Source organism: Cinclus cinclus, chromosome 1 (assembly GCF_963662255.1).
Source record: "Cinclus cinclus chromosome 1, bCinCin1.1, whole genome shotgun sequence".
Classification (NCBI taxonomy): domain Eukaryota; kingdom Metazoa; phylum Chordata; class Aves; order Passeriformes; family Cinclidae; genus Cinclus; species Cinclus cinclus.
This window is the reverse complement of record NC_085046.1, coordinates 19669910-19685574: the sequence shown is the minus strand read 5'-3', so window position 1 is coordinate 19685574 and position 15665 is coordinate 19669910. Positions and strand designations below refer to the sequence as shown.

At 37.5% G+C, this 15665-nt stretch overlaps 1 protein-coding gene across 1 annotated transcript in view; it reads left to right on the top strand.

Moving 5' to 3' along the window:
• Positions 1-15542, top strand: part of LOC134052854 (macrophage mannose receptor 1-like) — a 32053-nt gene extending 16511 nt beyond the window's left edge. Inside the window, exons 15-29 of the mRNA XM_062507563.1 lie at positions 531-566; positions 666-829; positions 1333-1400; positions 2167-2267; positions 2598-2737; positions 3850-3964; positions 4620-4801; positions 5464-5566; positions 6831-7060; positions 9001-9166; positions 10635-10781; positions 11825-11941; positions 12783-12950; positions 14903-14932; positions 15298-15542. Of these exons, the coding sequence (XP_062363547.1) occupies positions 531-566; positions 666-829; positions 1333-1400; positions 2167-2267; positions 2598-2737; positions 3850-3964; positions 4620-4801; positions 5464-5566; positions 6831-7060; positions 9001-9166; positions 10635-10781; positions 11825-11941; positions 12783-12950; positions 14903-14932; positions 15298-15542 (2012 nt within the window). The remainder of the gene's footprint in view (positions 1-530; positions 567-665; positions 830-1332; positions 1401-2166; positions 2268-2597; positions 2738-3849; positions 3965-4619; positions 4802-5463; positions 5567-6830; positions 7061-9000; positions 9167-10634; positions 10782-11824; positions 11942-12782; positions 12951-14902; positions 14933-15297) is intronic.
• The last annotated feature ends 123 nt before the right edge of the window (positions 15543-15665 follow it).

Below are 15665 nucleotides of genomic sequence, written 5' to 3'. Positions count from 1 at the left end.
CTGTCCTAGTAAAAGCCAAGTCACCAGCAAAGGAAGAATTCATTGACACACTGGAAGTTACACCTGACATTAGCAATAAATCAGCATTAAATTTCTATTACTTGTGGATAGTCTACTGCTATGTAGGTAAGCTTTAGAATTTACTATATAGGATTATGTTGTTTGGCTCCAGTTCCAAGAATATAAAAAAAAAATCACAGAGTGTCAAGTGAAAATGCTAAAATAAATTTTCAAAGTAATGTTTATTTAATCTACTACGAATTTACTGTGAATCCTGGATTTTTTTACATAGTGCTTTTGGATATGCATTGCTGTAAAGTACATATTTTTCACAGCTAAATGTTTCTAAATTATGCACAATTTAATATGGCAGTATGTGCTCTAAATTCTTGAAAATGCATTAGCCAATTCAAAGTTTGCTTTGTGGGTTTGTTTTTTTTCCCTCTCTATTTTACAGAGCATGTGCAACTACATAAAGCAAATATCCATTTTTTTGGAGATGTTGCTTATGAAAATCTTCTGTTTTACAGGTACATTGGTAAAGCCTGAAGCAAACTACAAACTTGGTAAGTTTTTTCCTCTTTCACAAAGATTACTGTATAGTCTTCAGACTGGTCTGTAAAGGCCAGACAGGAAAGTATTACATATGATCCTTTATATTTCAGACTATCAACTCAGTAATGATGGATGGATTATATATGAAAATAAGCAGTACTATTTCAGCAAAGAACATGTCCATATGGAGGAAGCACGGAGAATTTGTCAGAAGAACTTTGCAGATCTTGTTGTCATTGAGAAAGAAAGCAAAAGACGATTTCTGTGGCAATATGTAAGCAGAAAGCTTATTAATTATAGTTGAATTTTGAAACAGAGCAGGTGATAAAATACAGGGAACATACTAAATATTTAGCAAGGCTGGAGTTCTGAGCTTGTCCTACATTATTTATTTATTGAGAAGCAGATTTGTTCAGGACCTCTAAAAAGTTACTTTTGTTTTTGATAGGTAGAGGAAAATGGCATGCAAATATTAAAAGATAGTTCAAGCCCAGATTGTTTATCTTTTCTAATACATGTAGTGTTCAACGCAGTGATAATTGCTTTCCTGTCCAGTGGGTTCCTCATTCCAGGATGTTTCATATATTCTCTGTTGCCTGCTTGAAACCTGAGTCTGAGCCTACAATATTCTTACACAAGGCTCAAGTAAAAAAAAACAAAACAAAACAAAAAAAAAACCCAAAAAAAAACCTCACAGGCATTTTTATTTGGCTTTCAGATTTTTGCTTGATGTTGAGGAACAGTTTAGTGTTTAACTATTAATTATTTTTATTTTAGATTTACACAAAACACAGAGGAAAATCATATTTCATTGGCTTAGTTGTCAGCTTTGATCAGAGAATCAGGTGAGTAAAGGAAAGCTGGTAATGGACAACAAATGATGGTAATTTCAACTCAGGGAGCATTCCTGTGTGCTTTCCTTTTTCAAGTTAAAAACTGTTGTGCAACTGACTTCTGGATAGTTTTCAGGATATGTCTCAGATCCAGTGTTACATTCTTCTATATTTAAGCAGAGAAATGCATTTTCCTTCCAAATTTGGGAGAACAAACCCAATAAAAATTGGCTAAGACTCAGCTCACTTTATGCCTTGCACTGTGAGAATTGCAACCCTGCATAAGTAGTGAGCAGAAGCAACTAATTTTAAGATGTTTTTTATCTGATCCACTTTTGACATCAGCCCGAGGGTGAGATTTACCCTGACTAGATCTCCAGTGGCTACAGAGGAAGCCCAGCAGGTTTTGATAAAACATATATTTAAGGATTAAACCAAATTAATCCCAAGTGGTTCAAGTTATGTGAGCTGGAAACAAGCATAAGCAGCATCTACTCCAAGAACCTTCTGAAATTTCCGGCAGGAAATTTGTTCTAGCAATCTGTTTGTAGAAGGCTTTCAGGAGGACACCTTTCTGGGATGTGAAGGATGTCCACACACTGTGGCAGCACCACACAGATGAGAAGCAGCAGTGGTGCTGTGACCTCTCCAGCACGTGCAGAACCTTTGCCCTCTGGTCACTGTCAATACCTTGCTTAGCCTCTGCCCAAACAGACCTTGTGACTAAATGACTGCTGAGATGTCTGTCTGGCAGCCACTGTCCCCTTGTTTCTTCCAGATGGCTGGATGACACCCCAGTGAATTATGTTGCCTGGGCTCCAAATGAACCCAATTTTGCAAATAATGATGAAAACTGTGTGATAATGTCAGAAGATTTTGGTGAGTAAAATATCACCAAGAAATATTTGGGTAAAATTTAGTATCAAAATCCAAAATGTTTGGTGCATACTTAAATTTTAGGTTACCCCACAAAGAGGTAGCTCAACAATACTGACATTTCTTTAGATTTGAACACACTCAAGTTTGTAACTGTGTCATCACTTGTAGGAAAGACACATATTACAGAGGAAAGAGGAGTGTATTTGGATGAATGTGTTTCATTTGTGCTTTGTGAATCCCATCAGAGCCTGAGTGCTGTAGTGGTTGCACTGGAGTTTTTCTGTATTCTGTAATCTTTACAATGACTACCTGTATCCCATTTCTTTACAGGCTTTTGGAAAGACATAAGCTGTGCTCTTAAAAATGCCTTTATCTGTGAAAGACAAAATTCAACTTACTCAGGATTTGCTCCCACTGTACTTCCACCTCTGGGAGGATGTCCTGAAACTTGGCTTTTGTTTAACAATAAGGTACAGTAATAAATCTCAGCCATATTAAGCAGATTTGCACTAGGTAAAAAAACCAACTATTCCTTTTCTCTCATAAAATATGTTCTATCTCTTTAAACACCAATTTGCTAAGAAGTATGCTACTTAGCAGGGCAATGAACTTTAAGGCTAGCACATTTTTAACTAAATATATATAAAAAAATTATTTGAATGTTCAGAATTATAATTTTTAAAAATATCTCTGTGCCTTTATCCATAGTTACTTTTCAGATTCTAGACACTTCTGCTCATTTTAGGCATATTTACTGCATGGAAATCCTGATCCACTATCCTTATCTGTAAATGTAACCCTGTTTTTCAGAGTAACAAAGATGAAAAAATGAAAGGTCACGCTTTTCATAAGTAATTAGCCATCACAGCAATTCATCTTAAGCTGAGTAACAAACTGCAATAAATGTCAAATCAAATATAAAAGACAAGCAAGCATTGCTTTCTGCTAAGTTAAGCAAAAAAAAACCTGGCTGTATGAACTTTTAATAAACCCCAACAAACAAACAACAGAGGAAAGCCACAAATCAATTCCACAATGCAATCAATAGGAAAAGTTTTTATGCATTCAAAGGGAATGAAGAGGGAGAAACCATGTCTTCTGAATCTCAGAAGATACACAAAAAGTGTTTTACACTGGGATTCAGGGAAAACACTCATTTAGAAGGGCACTTCTTCCTGACACTGTTCCACTTCCGTGAGTTCTCACATGAGCTCAGGTTTTAGCACTCCATCTGTAGTACATAACTGAAAAACTGAGAGATTATTACCTGATCCAAATTATGTTCACAATCAAGAAATAATTCCAGTCGCTCAAAAATTCTACTTTTCAGTAATTTAGTTCCTCCAAATCTTTTGATGGTTGTCTGCTCTTTCCCAGCAGTGACCCCACAGGATTTTAAGTGCTGTGCACATATCACTGGGGTTGGCTGGGTCTCCTTCTTGCTGGCTGACAGAATTTGTGTTTCGGCAGATCTCCCATCTGCAGCTCTTTGTATCCAGGGACTAGCACAGAATAAATCCAAATGAATGGTTTTAGTATCCTCTGACACTTGAGTCTGTCTAATCCCTTACTCTTTCCACAGTGTTATAAAATATTTGGATCCAGAGAAGAAGACAAACTAACTTGGCACGCAGCGAGAAGTGTTTGTAGAGAATTAGGGGGAAATTTGGCCTCTATACACAATAACCAAGTGCAAGGTATGACATCTGAGCCTTACAGTACCATGTATGAAGTCACATATTTCACCATCTAGTGATGAGGCTGAACCTACCTCCAGACTTAAATACCATAACTTATGAAGGAAGACCTGGAGGTGTTTGATCTAGACGGAAGACTGGAGTGAGATACTATAACACTTCCCAAGTTTTGGCAAACATCTTATGTGGAAGGAATAGAATAATCTGTTCCCCATGGTCTTGGAAGATGGGATAAATTGTAATAGTTTATAGTCATGAAATGCTCACAAATATTCAAGTTACACACTAAACAGACATCCATCAGAAATTACATATCTGCAGTTGATGCTGCTTTGTGAAGGACAATCTTTTTAAAGTTACTTCTCACCCTGATTTCTATAATATTCCAAGAATCCTAAATAATTTTTATAAAAAATGGTTTTTTATCCCTCTTGTTTCCCCCCCCTGAAATCAAACTGCTTGGGTTTGATTATCCATTGTAATTCTTTTCTTTTACCATTAGCTCACAGCCCAACAATACTGAGGTTGGATTTTCCAATATATTTAGAAGATGATTGGTTTTTGTTTTATTTGTAATTTGATTTACATGGAATTTGAAGAAAGTAAACTCCTCAGGTACTTTATATTTCATTTTTTTACATTCATTTTCTATCAGCTTTCCTCACCTTCCACCTAAAGGATGTTGCCAGTGAAACGTGGATTGGGCTGAGTGACATCAACAGTGAAGGTACATATCTTTGGACAGATGGAAGCATTTTTGACTATTCAAAGTGGGCCCGAGGATTCCCATTCAGAGATAAATTCACAGTGGTGGACTGGAAGTATATAACAATAGAGGTAAACAGAAATAAATCAGAAAATGCATGGCATAAATGACATACAATGTCTGAATAACGAGCATGACTTCTGTCTCAGCTAAGATCTGATCTTTAGTAGCTTAAAGCAGAAGAGAACTGAAATTTCAAAGATCAGATTTTTAAAGCTGTACTCAGAAATTAATAGGCCTGTTTAAAATCTAGGTTTACTCTCATTCCTTTGTCAAAGTCTGGAAATGCAAAAGAGGAATATTTATTGCTAGAATTAATTATACTTTCTATAATTGTTATATTTTATTTTATTATTATTATATAGTGAAAATCTTCAGTGTTACTAGTTGTGATTTTATTCTGGTTTATATTTTTTCCCTGTATGATGTTAACCCAAATGAAACTTCAAAAAATTCCATATAGATTTCCATTAAGTCCATAGTAAAAATAGCTTAAATACATTCCAAGGAATTTTAATAAACTGACTAAAATTCTTGCAGCAATCTGCCAATGAAAGTACATTTGCTTAAGATGCATAATAGAATGCATTTGATTTCCAACAAGCAATACATGAAAAGAGTCAGGAAATTAGATAAGAAAGCTATTAACTTTTCTCCTCACACCTATTTCTATAATTTTGCTGGAAATTTTGCACTTTATCAGCAAAAATTCCGTTTTTTATTTGTTCCCTAGACTGATTGTATTACAATGACAAAAAGATCTGTAGATGATGCAGGATTATGGGAAAATACTGATTGCCAGCATAACAAAAGCTATGTTTGCCAGATGGACAGCGGTAAGTTTTATGTTTCACTTTTTTTGTTGTTGTTGTTGTTGTTGTTGTTGTTGTTGTTGTTGTTGTTGTTGCAAAACATTAACTGAACAGTCTGGACTCAGAGAAGCTGACCTCACCTACCCTGCAGACATCCACACTTAAATCAGGTGCCTGGCACATAGACACTTTGAAGACAGGATTCACCTTCATAATCATGAGAAAAATGCCCAAATCAGGTTCCTAGAAGGTCTGTGCCTTCAAAATGCCTGTTTTGTCTATTAACAGAAAAGTGCAGTCATCTGTGCTTTATCCAATTATCACAGATATAGGTGCCTGAATGCTGTCATTTTGCAAACACAATAAAAAAAGACAAATCCCTCAGTGACCTCCAGCTGGGGGTTAACCAAAGCCAATTAAACTGATTAGTTTGCTCATCAATCTCTAGCAAGGCCTCCATATCACAGGAACAGCAATGCTCAGAAGGGCAAAAGTTCCAGTTTTCTTCATGAAGCCTTAGGGTGGGAGACACATCCGGAGCACAGCTACACTGCAGAATCCACAGGAACAAAAACAGGGAACTGATGGGGAGCAAGTTGAAATAGAGGAAGAAGCCACAGCTGGGTCAGATGATTCACAGCTCTGTCCCATGCAAGTGCAGAAAACTGCATGAAGATGGCACTAGCAAAATCAATTGCCAGGGCACCCTCAACAGTGACTGAACACAAAGTTTATGTGTTTTCTTCTGTCCCCATCACTAGCTCTAGGCCCTCACCTTCCACTTCTGCATATATAATTATAGGTACAAATACAGTTTTCTTTTTCACTTCATTCTAGGAGGGAAAGATGTAGCAGCATGATCATAAAATTTGCTTAGAAAGAAATTATTTTGGGTCTGAAGTGGTGTGAAGATCCTATCCTGTGCTCATGCCTGGGAAAAACTTCACTTGCACCGAGGTGGGGGGATATGGAGAGCTCTGGGGGAAGGATCATGGTGGAACCAGTATTCACATAATTTCATCTGGTCAGTCTGTGCCTACGGATACACACAGCTCATCCTCTGCCTCTCTCTAATCCCTGAATGTTTTGTTTTACACCATAGTTTAAAATAATTCCAAATTGCCGCTAAAATAAATCTCTTTGGTTTTATGTAAGAAATGGTGTTACTTGATGCTTGTGCTGCCATGCTGTATTCATCTGTTGCACAAAAGCAATACTGCTATCCAGCAGCTAGTAATTTTTCAGTGTTTTCTCCTCTTCCTTTCAAATTTTTACCTCTTTCCTACAGATCCTGAACTGTTTCACCCCACAAGTGCTCCAGATTCCGATTTTGTCCATTATGGTAACAACAGCTATTTAATCATTCCTTCTAAAATGAATTGGGAAGAAGCAAGAAAAGCATGCAAGGAGAAATCTTCAGAGCTTGCCAGCATTTTTGATTATTACAGTAATATATTCTTGCTGCTGCAGGCAGCACAGTATGGAGAGCCCTTATGGATTGGGCTCAACAGCAATGTGGTAAGATTAATAAATTCATAGTTAGTAAAATTAAATGCTGTTACTATTAGCAGGAGAATTATAGCATGAACAGATCTAGAAACCTAGGACTGGTGGATAGTCTCACATCTTTTGACTTCATCAGTCTTAAATCATTAAACTCCATTTTTGGCAATGGAGAAGGATGAGAACCTTTGGTGGTGCTGGACCCTCTTTACTACTTTTGTGTGAATCTTGGAAACTTAGCTAAGAATACCTGGTAGACTTTCAGATGGCCATTTTTAGGACAGGTGAACCCTACTCAAAAGGTCCAAGATGGTCAGAAGGGCAAGTGCCTCAGGATCATTGGCAGCTGTAGTTTTTCCATTACGTGTTGGTTCAGAAGGGTTCATGGGCCAAACCACAGAGCTTTGAGCACACACTCTTTGTTATACCAGCTAGGTCCTGAAGGTTGAAATCAGTAAAAGCTTTGCTGTACCAGAAGTAATGAATACTGAGATCCAGGTTCATCACTTTGTGAGGGAGTGCTTGAGTGATATTCAGTTTTATTAGCTCTGTGTCTGAGTGACAAATTGAGCTTCAGCTTCCCTACTGAATATGCAGTTGCTAAATGCACATAATTATCATGTTTCTATTGCATTGTTCTTTGATCTGACTAAATCACTTTGATAATAAAAATGAGCTTTTCATCAGTAATAATCACCTTAAATATTCAGTGTTTTTACTAATTGTGATTCCACACTGATATACAACATGGCAAAACATGTCTGAAATTCATATCCCTAGGGATACTTGTAATAAATATTGTGCAAAAATAGCATTTCCAGTTATATGATGCAGCAACAGTCTGATAAAGCCCCTCAGAAGTCTACGTTGTCTGAAAAAAATGAACTTGTTTCTGAAAAAACATATTTCCACTATTCTAACAGTACCATCCCTGTTCCCACCACCAGAAAAAATGCTTATATAAGTGATCGGTAGTCACCAAACTTAAATTAAATCCTTCCACTTGCACAACACCAGAGGTCATCTCTACCCAAACCAAAATAATAGTGTTTAAGTCCACTTGATACCTAAGTTGATTCTAGTTGCAGCAATATGATTTAGAATGCAGCTAAAATTCAATTTTGATTGAGCTTGAATCACCAGACATTCCCCTGGTACTTATAAACAAGCCACCCTTGATCTTGCAATGTCAGGCTTTGTGGTCCCTCCTGCTCCCCAGGCACTGAGTGTCCTTTGCCTGATGATGCCAAGCTCAGCACGACCTTGTGTATGTGGCATCTTCACACAGCCAGACACTGGAGTGAGATCACATCTTATCCCTTTACCCTTCTTAATGTCAGCAATATATTGTCTGTGTCTTTTTGCTCTTCCTTTTAATCCTTCTGATTCTTCCTGGAAAAGTAAAAAAGGGGAGGCAGAAAGGCTAAACAAAGAGTTAAGAATTCCTGCTCAACATATTTCTCTATTGCTTCATACAAAATAATAATCTCCTCAGGTTCCTCACAGTGCTAGCTGCAGTTTACTCCAGAATGTTTCTCCTCAAAACTGCTGGAGCTTAAGAGCCCTTGTTTGATAGCCAGCTCTGAGACCCATTTCCACTTAAGCTTTCCACAGGTTTCCTGTTCTTATGGTCTTGATGCTTTTCATGGAGATCTGACTCTTCTGGGACGGTGATTCCACCTCACAACTTCATCCAAAGAGGGACTGAGTCCCTGGGGAGCATTATTTAGCCTTCAAAACATTTCCATGGGCTGTTCCAGCATGGGAGCCATACTACTTTGTCTGGTTTTTGTGTTGCTGAGTCCTGATTCAACCAGTACTTTAACAGTACTAGCCCAGACACACAAACTGAGCTGCCTGTATAACTCTGAAAATGTGCTCCTCTATAACTGCATTTAGCTGAAACAGCAGATGAAGTTTAGAACAATTATGTCAAATGTTTGTTTCAATTTCAGAATTACGGATATTATAGATGGACCAATAAAAGGAAAGTAAGTTTTTCTGAGTGGGACTATGGAGAACCAAAACAGAAAATAGCCTGTGTCTATCTAGCACTCTCTGGGAGCTGGAAAACAGCACATTGTAATGAGGAACATCTTCCAGTCTGCAAAAAATCTGAGGGTAAGCAATGGCAATGACTTTTGGTTTCCTGGCAGAAACCCTACTTTATCTGCTTGGACTGAATTGAAAATTTCTAAGTATAAGATATATATATATATATATTTAAGAATAATATATATATATATTATATATATATTTAATATATTTTATATATATATATTTAAGAATAAAAAGTCTGAGTATGTAATGTCAATACATTTATTTTTCATGACAAGGTTTTATTTTGATGGAGTTGGCATTCACCAGCCAAGATCTTGCCATTTTACTGGACTGGGGTGATGGCTGCCAAGGGAGAAGGCAGACAGATCATAAAGATTGTGGGAACATCAGGCATTTCAAGTTGAGTCTAGAATACAAAATGTTTTGCTGACAGAGGTTTTATGGGAAGGTCTGTAATCAATGAAGCCCACTGAGTATAAAATAAATTTCATTTCTTCAACATATACACATCATTCCTACATTGGTTGTTACTTCATTGCTATTAGATTCCAAACAATGGATACAGGAGAAAGAGTTGTATCTGATAGAAAAGGGTCTGTTATTGGCCCAAAAAAATGTCATACCTCATAGGGTTTCCATAGGTAGCACTGAGATGCTACACAGTAAAACTACAGGCAAACCTCAGAATTGGACTGGGCGTTTTTGCTTTATCATTTGTGTTAGAGTAACATCTGTTGGCTTTAGTGACACACACTTAATGGAAAGTCGGAGTTTATTTGGGGATTTTTCAGTTTGTTTTTGTTTTGTTTTTGTTTTGGGTTGGGTTGGGTTGGGGATTTTGTGGAGTTTTTTGATTGGCTGGTTGTTTTTTAATTTCTTTTCTAGGCCATGCTCTGAACTTCATAGCTGTTGCTTTGCAACTTTTGTTTTAAAAACACAAGTATTAAGCGACAATGTTGCTGTTTCTTTCCATAATGTTATTGATCATAGGAAATGAGGGGTTACTACATAAATATTCAATGAGCCTCAGGTTATCCCATGATTTGTTGGATATAAAGATGTCCAGAAATTTTATGTAAGGATTGTTATTTTGAGGAAAATATTGAATGGAACATTTCTATTATATGATATTTCTTTAAAATAAAACTTACTTGAACTTCTTGAGAGTTTGGAGTTTTCTAGGGGTGTTTTTTTCCTGCTTTTAAATGCTTCTTTTATCCATATAAATTTGTTGGTTATAACAAAATAAACTAGAACCAAAATCCTTCAACACTCAAATACCCTTGAGACAGTCTAAATTTGATTTAGTTAGTAACACAGAAGAGCACAGGTTCACACTGAGTCATCCTCTCACAGCTGACCAGTCCTGATCCTCACTGTCACTTTTGACACTGATAATTCTTGCACTGTGCCCAAAAAAACACTTTAAATACTTTTAAGAAAAGGTTGTTTTATTATTTTGATTTTATATATGAAGGACTTCAATCCTTACTGAATGAAAGCATTTATAATATCTCATTTCTTTTAGATGTACTTCCTTCTGATCCCCCCCAGGATACTGGGCAATGTCCTGAATCTGATCACATATCTTGGATTCCTTTCCAAAGCCACTGCTATAACTTCAATGCCAATGAAATGAGCTGGGCTCAGTCTGTGACTCAGTGCATTCAGTCAGGTAATCATTATTTTTAACCAAATATAGAACTTCAGTCTTGACATTAAAAAGAAGTCTTGAAAAAAAACTTGAAAAGTAATATTGCAAAATCTATAAATATTAAAAATGAGGAATAAATGTCTTATTTATTTTTATATGCTTTTCAGTTATGTTGAGTTTAAGGTGATTTCCTTGTTTCATTTTTCCAGCTGTGCTTGTTTTTTTGTTATATTTCTTCATTCACAAAATTTCTCCTTTTAGTAAGATCTTAAATTTTATATTATTTGAAATAACCCACTTGTTTCTGGCCTTATCCCTGCTTTTCCATATCCCTCCCTACACAGTAGGCAAAGTAAATATAATTATAACAATCAATCATATTTAACACAGTCTGTGTGATCCGAAAGGGGTTGATCCATAAGGGGCTGCATGTGCTGCCTGGTAGCCCTTGCTCTATCAGCAAGACTCCCTGGCAGACTGCAGAGCCTGGGGAGGGAAAATTATTCCCTCCTTCTTGGAGACATCTGTTCCTGGCCAAGACCAGGAGAAGTACCTTGGCACTCTTTCACCTTTGCTGCTGAGTCATCAACTATCTCATCCTTGTCTTAAGAGGCCAGGAAAGAGAAAAATGGGTACTTTGGTTTATAGCTTTTTAGATCCTCTTAGCCCTCTTACTCTTACATTGCCACCAAAATTAATACGTCAGTTCGAATTGCAGATTTGTTTGTTGCACAGTATTTCATGCTGCATATTATTCTGTCAAACCATGAAGAATAAATAAATAATCACTCATAATTCCTATATCATCCAATCACTTGAAAAGAGAGTGCACTTTGCCTAGTGTTTAAAAGCCAACATCTTCACTGTGCTTCACTTCATATGACATCTCTCACTGTCTGTGCTGCTCCCCTACTGGTGAACACTACCTTGTGGTCTCTATTTAAATTCTTCTTTACCCCCTACCAGCAGGAGAGGTTTTTTTTATTAACCTTAACCTGTCTCAAAAGCTGTAACTTTGTTGGGGATATCTCTAATAATCTTCCATTGATATTTTTTTTTAATAGGTGGAATGTTGACTTCTGTAGAAGATCTGGATGAATCAAACTTTTTAACAGAACATGCAGATTTATATGCAAGCAAGATTAGCGGCTTTTGGATAGGAATATACAGAAATGTAAACGGTAACAATATTAAGTTCTATAAATAATCATAAACAGACTTTATTAAATGGACAAAAATATTAATAAAATAAATAAGTTTTAAGCAATCAATTGAAGTGCAGTAGGAGTCCAGACCTGAGTCCTCTCTGAGGTTGTCTCCTATTCCTGGTTTCTGAGAAAGCTTTTCCTGTTGGGGAAAAAGTCCTGACTGGCTCTCATCTTCTCTTGGCTGGGGAAGATTCATGTGGGATCCGTGGGAGTCCAGCCAAAGCCCCCAGTGTTAAGTTCCTGTATGACTCTGCATGGAGAAAATTAGGCTGCTTGCTAAAGCATGCAGTAGAAAACATGCATCTGGAAGAAAACACTGTTATCAGACTACAGGCAGACAGAAAGCATTTTATTTTAGACTATTTTAAGCCCATTAAAACATCAAACATTTTTTAGAGTATATGAAAAAAAAGTTTGAATTTTAACTAAATAGATCCTTAAGCATTACAGTAAAAACTTCTCAATTTGCATTGAGTGCTGCTGAAATAATAATTTAGAATTTTTTCATAGAAAGTCTGAATTCAGCTTTTTTCAGTTTGAAACTTTAATAGCCTATACAAACATATGAAAAAACCAGAAATTAAAACTAAATCATGACTGATAAATCTGCAAATCATAATTTGGGAAAGCAATTCTATTGTTTTTGAGACAAGAATCAAATGAGATAAGATGCATCAAAATACAACTGCAGATGGCGTTTCTGAAGAAAGTATTGCTTTATTAGGCTGAATGAAGTACTATTATGTCATTATTCACTAAGGTGAAGACCTTAGTGTGCATCTATTAGTGTTGATACTAACATCTGCCACATCAGGGCAGCTGCTTTGGCAAGACAACAGTGCCTTGGACTTTGTCAACTGGGGCGACGGGCAGCCCTTGGGGGACGAGCTGGCTTTCTGTGTGGAGCTGTCTGCAGCCACTGGCTACTGGAGTGTCCTGCCTTGCTCTTCCCTAAAGGGCTTTATTTGTAAGAAACCAAAGAGTAAGTGACTTCTTTAATATTCCCTCTTTCCATTTATGGCTTTATTTCAGTTGTAATACCACGGTATGAGCATTACGAAGGACTGACACAAATGTTTCAGTCTTCAGAGAAAAATAATATAAATGTATTTTTTTTTGTTTGCCCTGTTTATGTTTTTTTTTATTTTCTTATATTCTGTGAGGAATATCCTTAATAACTAGAAATCATGAATATTTCCTTAAAAAAAACCAAAAAAACTTCTTTATTGTTTTGTTCCCCTCCAACATAAACACATAATTTTCTACTGATATTCTTATTTTCTTTCTAATGGAACAAGAGTGGAATCAATAATTTGCTATTCTTCCTCTTGCTGTACTATGATACATGCTGTTCCAGCAAAAGATGGATGAAGCAATCCTATTTAAATAGGAGCGGAAGTGCGATCCAGAGAGCATATAGTGACCTTTGAAAAGAGTAGAAGTGTTTTGGTTAGTTTTGTTTTTTGTTTTTTTTTTTTTTTTTTAATATTGTGTTTCTGTATAACTGAGCACCATCTGCTTTAGTCAGGAAGTAGAAATATCAGAATATTGTGAGCCAAGCAATCATGTGGTATTTTAGAGCTTAACTGTTAATTCTGCAGAAAACTCCAATTTCCTGCCCTGTTTCACAACCCCAAGGTTCAGGATGTTTCTGAGGTTCAGTCCTTTCCCCCACCAAAGCAAACCTGCAGCTGGCGAGGGAAGGAGCAGTCACAGCATTGTTCAGGGCGTGTTCTCCAAAGGAACATTCTGCTTTTAGGACAACCAGTGCCTGGTTTTCTTTGCAGGTCACAGACACTGCTGAAGGACAGCTCTCTGTTACCAGACGTCTGAAAGCAGAAACTCACAATCACCAGACACTTTATTTGATGGGTTAGATGTCAGTGGCCCTGATGCACAGTGCCAGCTTGCAGAGGGTATTCCCTGACACCAGCTTCTCCAGCAGAGCAGCATTTCAGCACAACCAGATATTTATCCCATTACAGCCAGTTCTGCAGCCTTTCAAGAGGCAAATTTAGCAGCTGCTTTTCCTTCGTGCTTGAAAACGCAGCAGAGCCCAATGCCTTGCCCTGGTTCTGCTGCAGCAGCCCGGCTCCAGGCGCACCCCACTCTCCCTGGAGTCCCTCTGCCCACGGGAGGGATGCGTCCTTGCCCTGGAGATCCCAGCCAGCAGCTCCCAGCAGCTCCCATCAGTTCCCAGTAGCTCCCAGTAGCACCCAGCAATTCACATCAGTTCACAGTAGCTCCCGGCCAGTAGTTCCCAGACAGCAGCTCCCATTACCACCCTGCAATTCCCATCAGTTCCCAGCAGCTCCCAGCCAGCAGCTCCCATCAGTTCCCAGCACTTCCCATCAGCTCCCAGTAGCTCCCAGCCAGCACAGCTCCCCGCAGTTCCCAGCCAGGAAAAGCCTTGCAGACGGCGCCCTCTGTGCACAGCCGCCGGGAAAAGCTGCACAGGAAAGCTTGAGTTTATACGTGTGATTATAGATGCAAATAAATTATGGCAAATTAAGACCTGCTGGGTCTCAAAAGAATTATGTGTGATACAGGAAAGCTCAAGTGTCCTCAGCAGTCGATCAAGTTTTCCCAGTCTCCACAAGAAACAGACCCAGTGAAAAGGGCAAGGTTAATTAACTGGGGAGAAGAAAGATCCTTTTAAAACAGTCAGAAACGACTTAGCTTGGAGATACTCTGGTTATTAAAAAAGAAGCAAGAACGGAGATTTAACATGCCAAACATTGCAGTTTTATTGAAGAGGATATGGGGTTAAAAATATTTCACAGCTCTCCTTTTCAGCTCTCCTAGTTTAGCAGATGTGTTTCCAGAAGTGATGATGATGTGCAGGTTACCAGACCTTTTGCTAACATAAAACTGTCAGGAAGAAAATGTGACCTTTTTAGATTTTGACTAAACATTTGTCTTTATCTTTGACAGCTATTGTTAAAGAAGCTAGAAACGTGGAAGGTATGATTTTTTTTCCCTTTCCAAATAATTTCAAAGATACATGCTTAAATTTAGTATTATTTATTTAGTATATATATATATATATAATGTGAGCTCAATTTATTTAGTTGCCATTGAATTCTTTCCCAGCCCAATTTATCAGTATCTGCAAGACCCTTAGGGAACCCCAAGATAATCAAATGCTTTGGTAAATTGATCACCCCCTCTCTGATTCTCCTTTTGCATGGTAAGATCTATAAGAAAGACTGACAGAGACATTATAATAGACTTTCCACCTGGTGATTAAGGGAGAAGTTATACTTTTCAATAGTCTTATATTTATTTGTGGCTACACTTCAATCATTTCTATTTATATTTATTTACAGATGATAAAAAAGACAAAGCCAGTGGTCACCTGAATATGTGGATACTACTTACTCTGGTCCTCATAATTTTAGTGGGGGTGGCCTTTATGATTTATTTCTTGTTCAAGATCAAATCTGGAAGTGGAACTGGAAGAGAGGTGAGACGGGGCAGCAGGCAGCTGGAATACAGCTGTGCCCTTAATGCAGGGGACAGTGGAAGTGATGCTACCAACGACAAAGAAAAAAATGAGCACAGTGCTGTCTGACAGGATAACATAGCCAAACTGAATGGTTAAGCTGAAAAAAGTACAGCTGAACTACAGGAAACCTCTTAGGTGCATGTAACTTTTACTATGAAGTAAAATTGGCAGTTATTCCTTTGGTAAAGA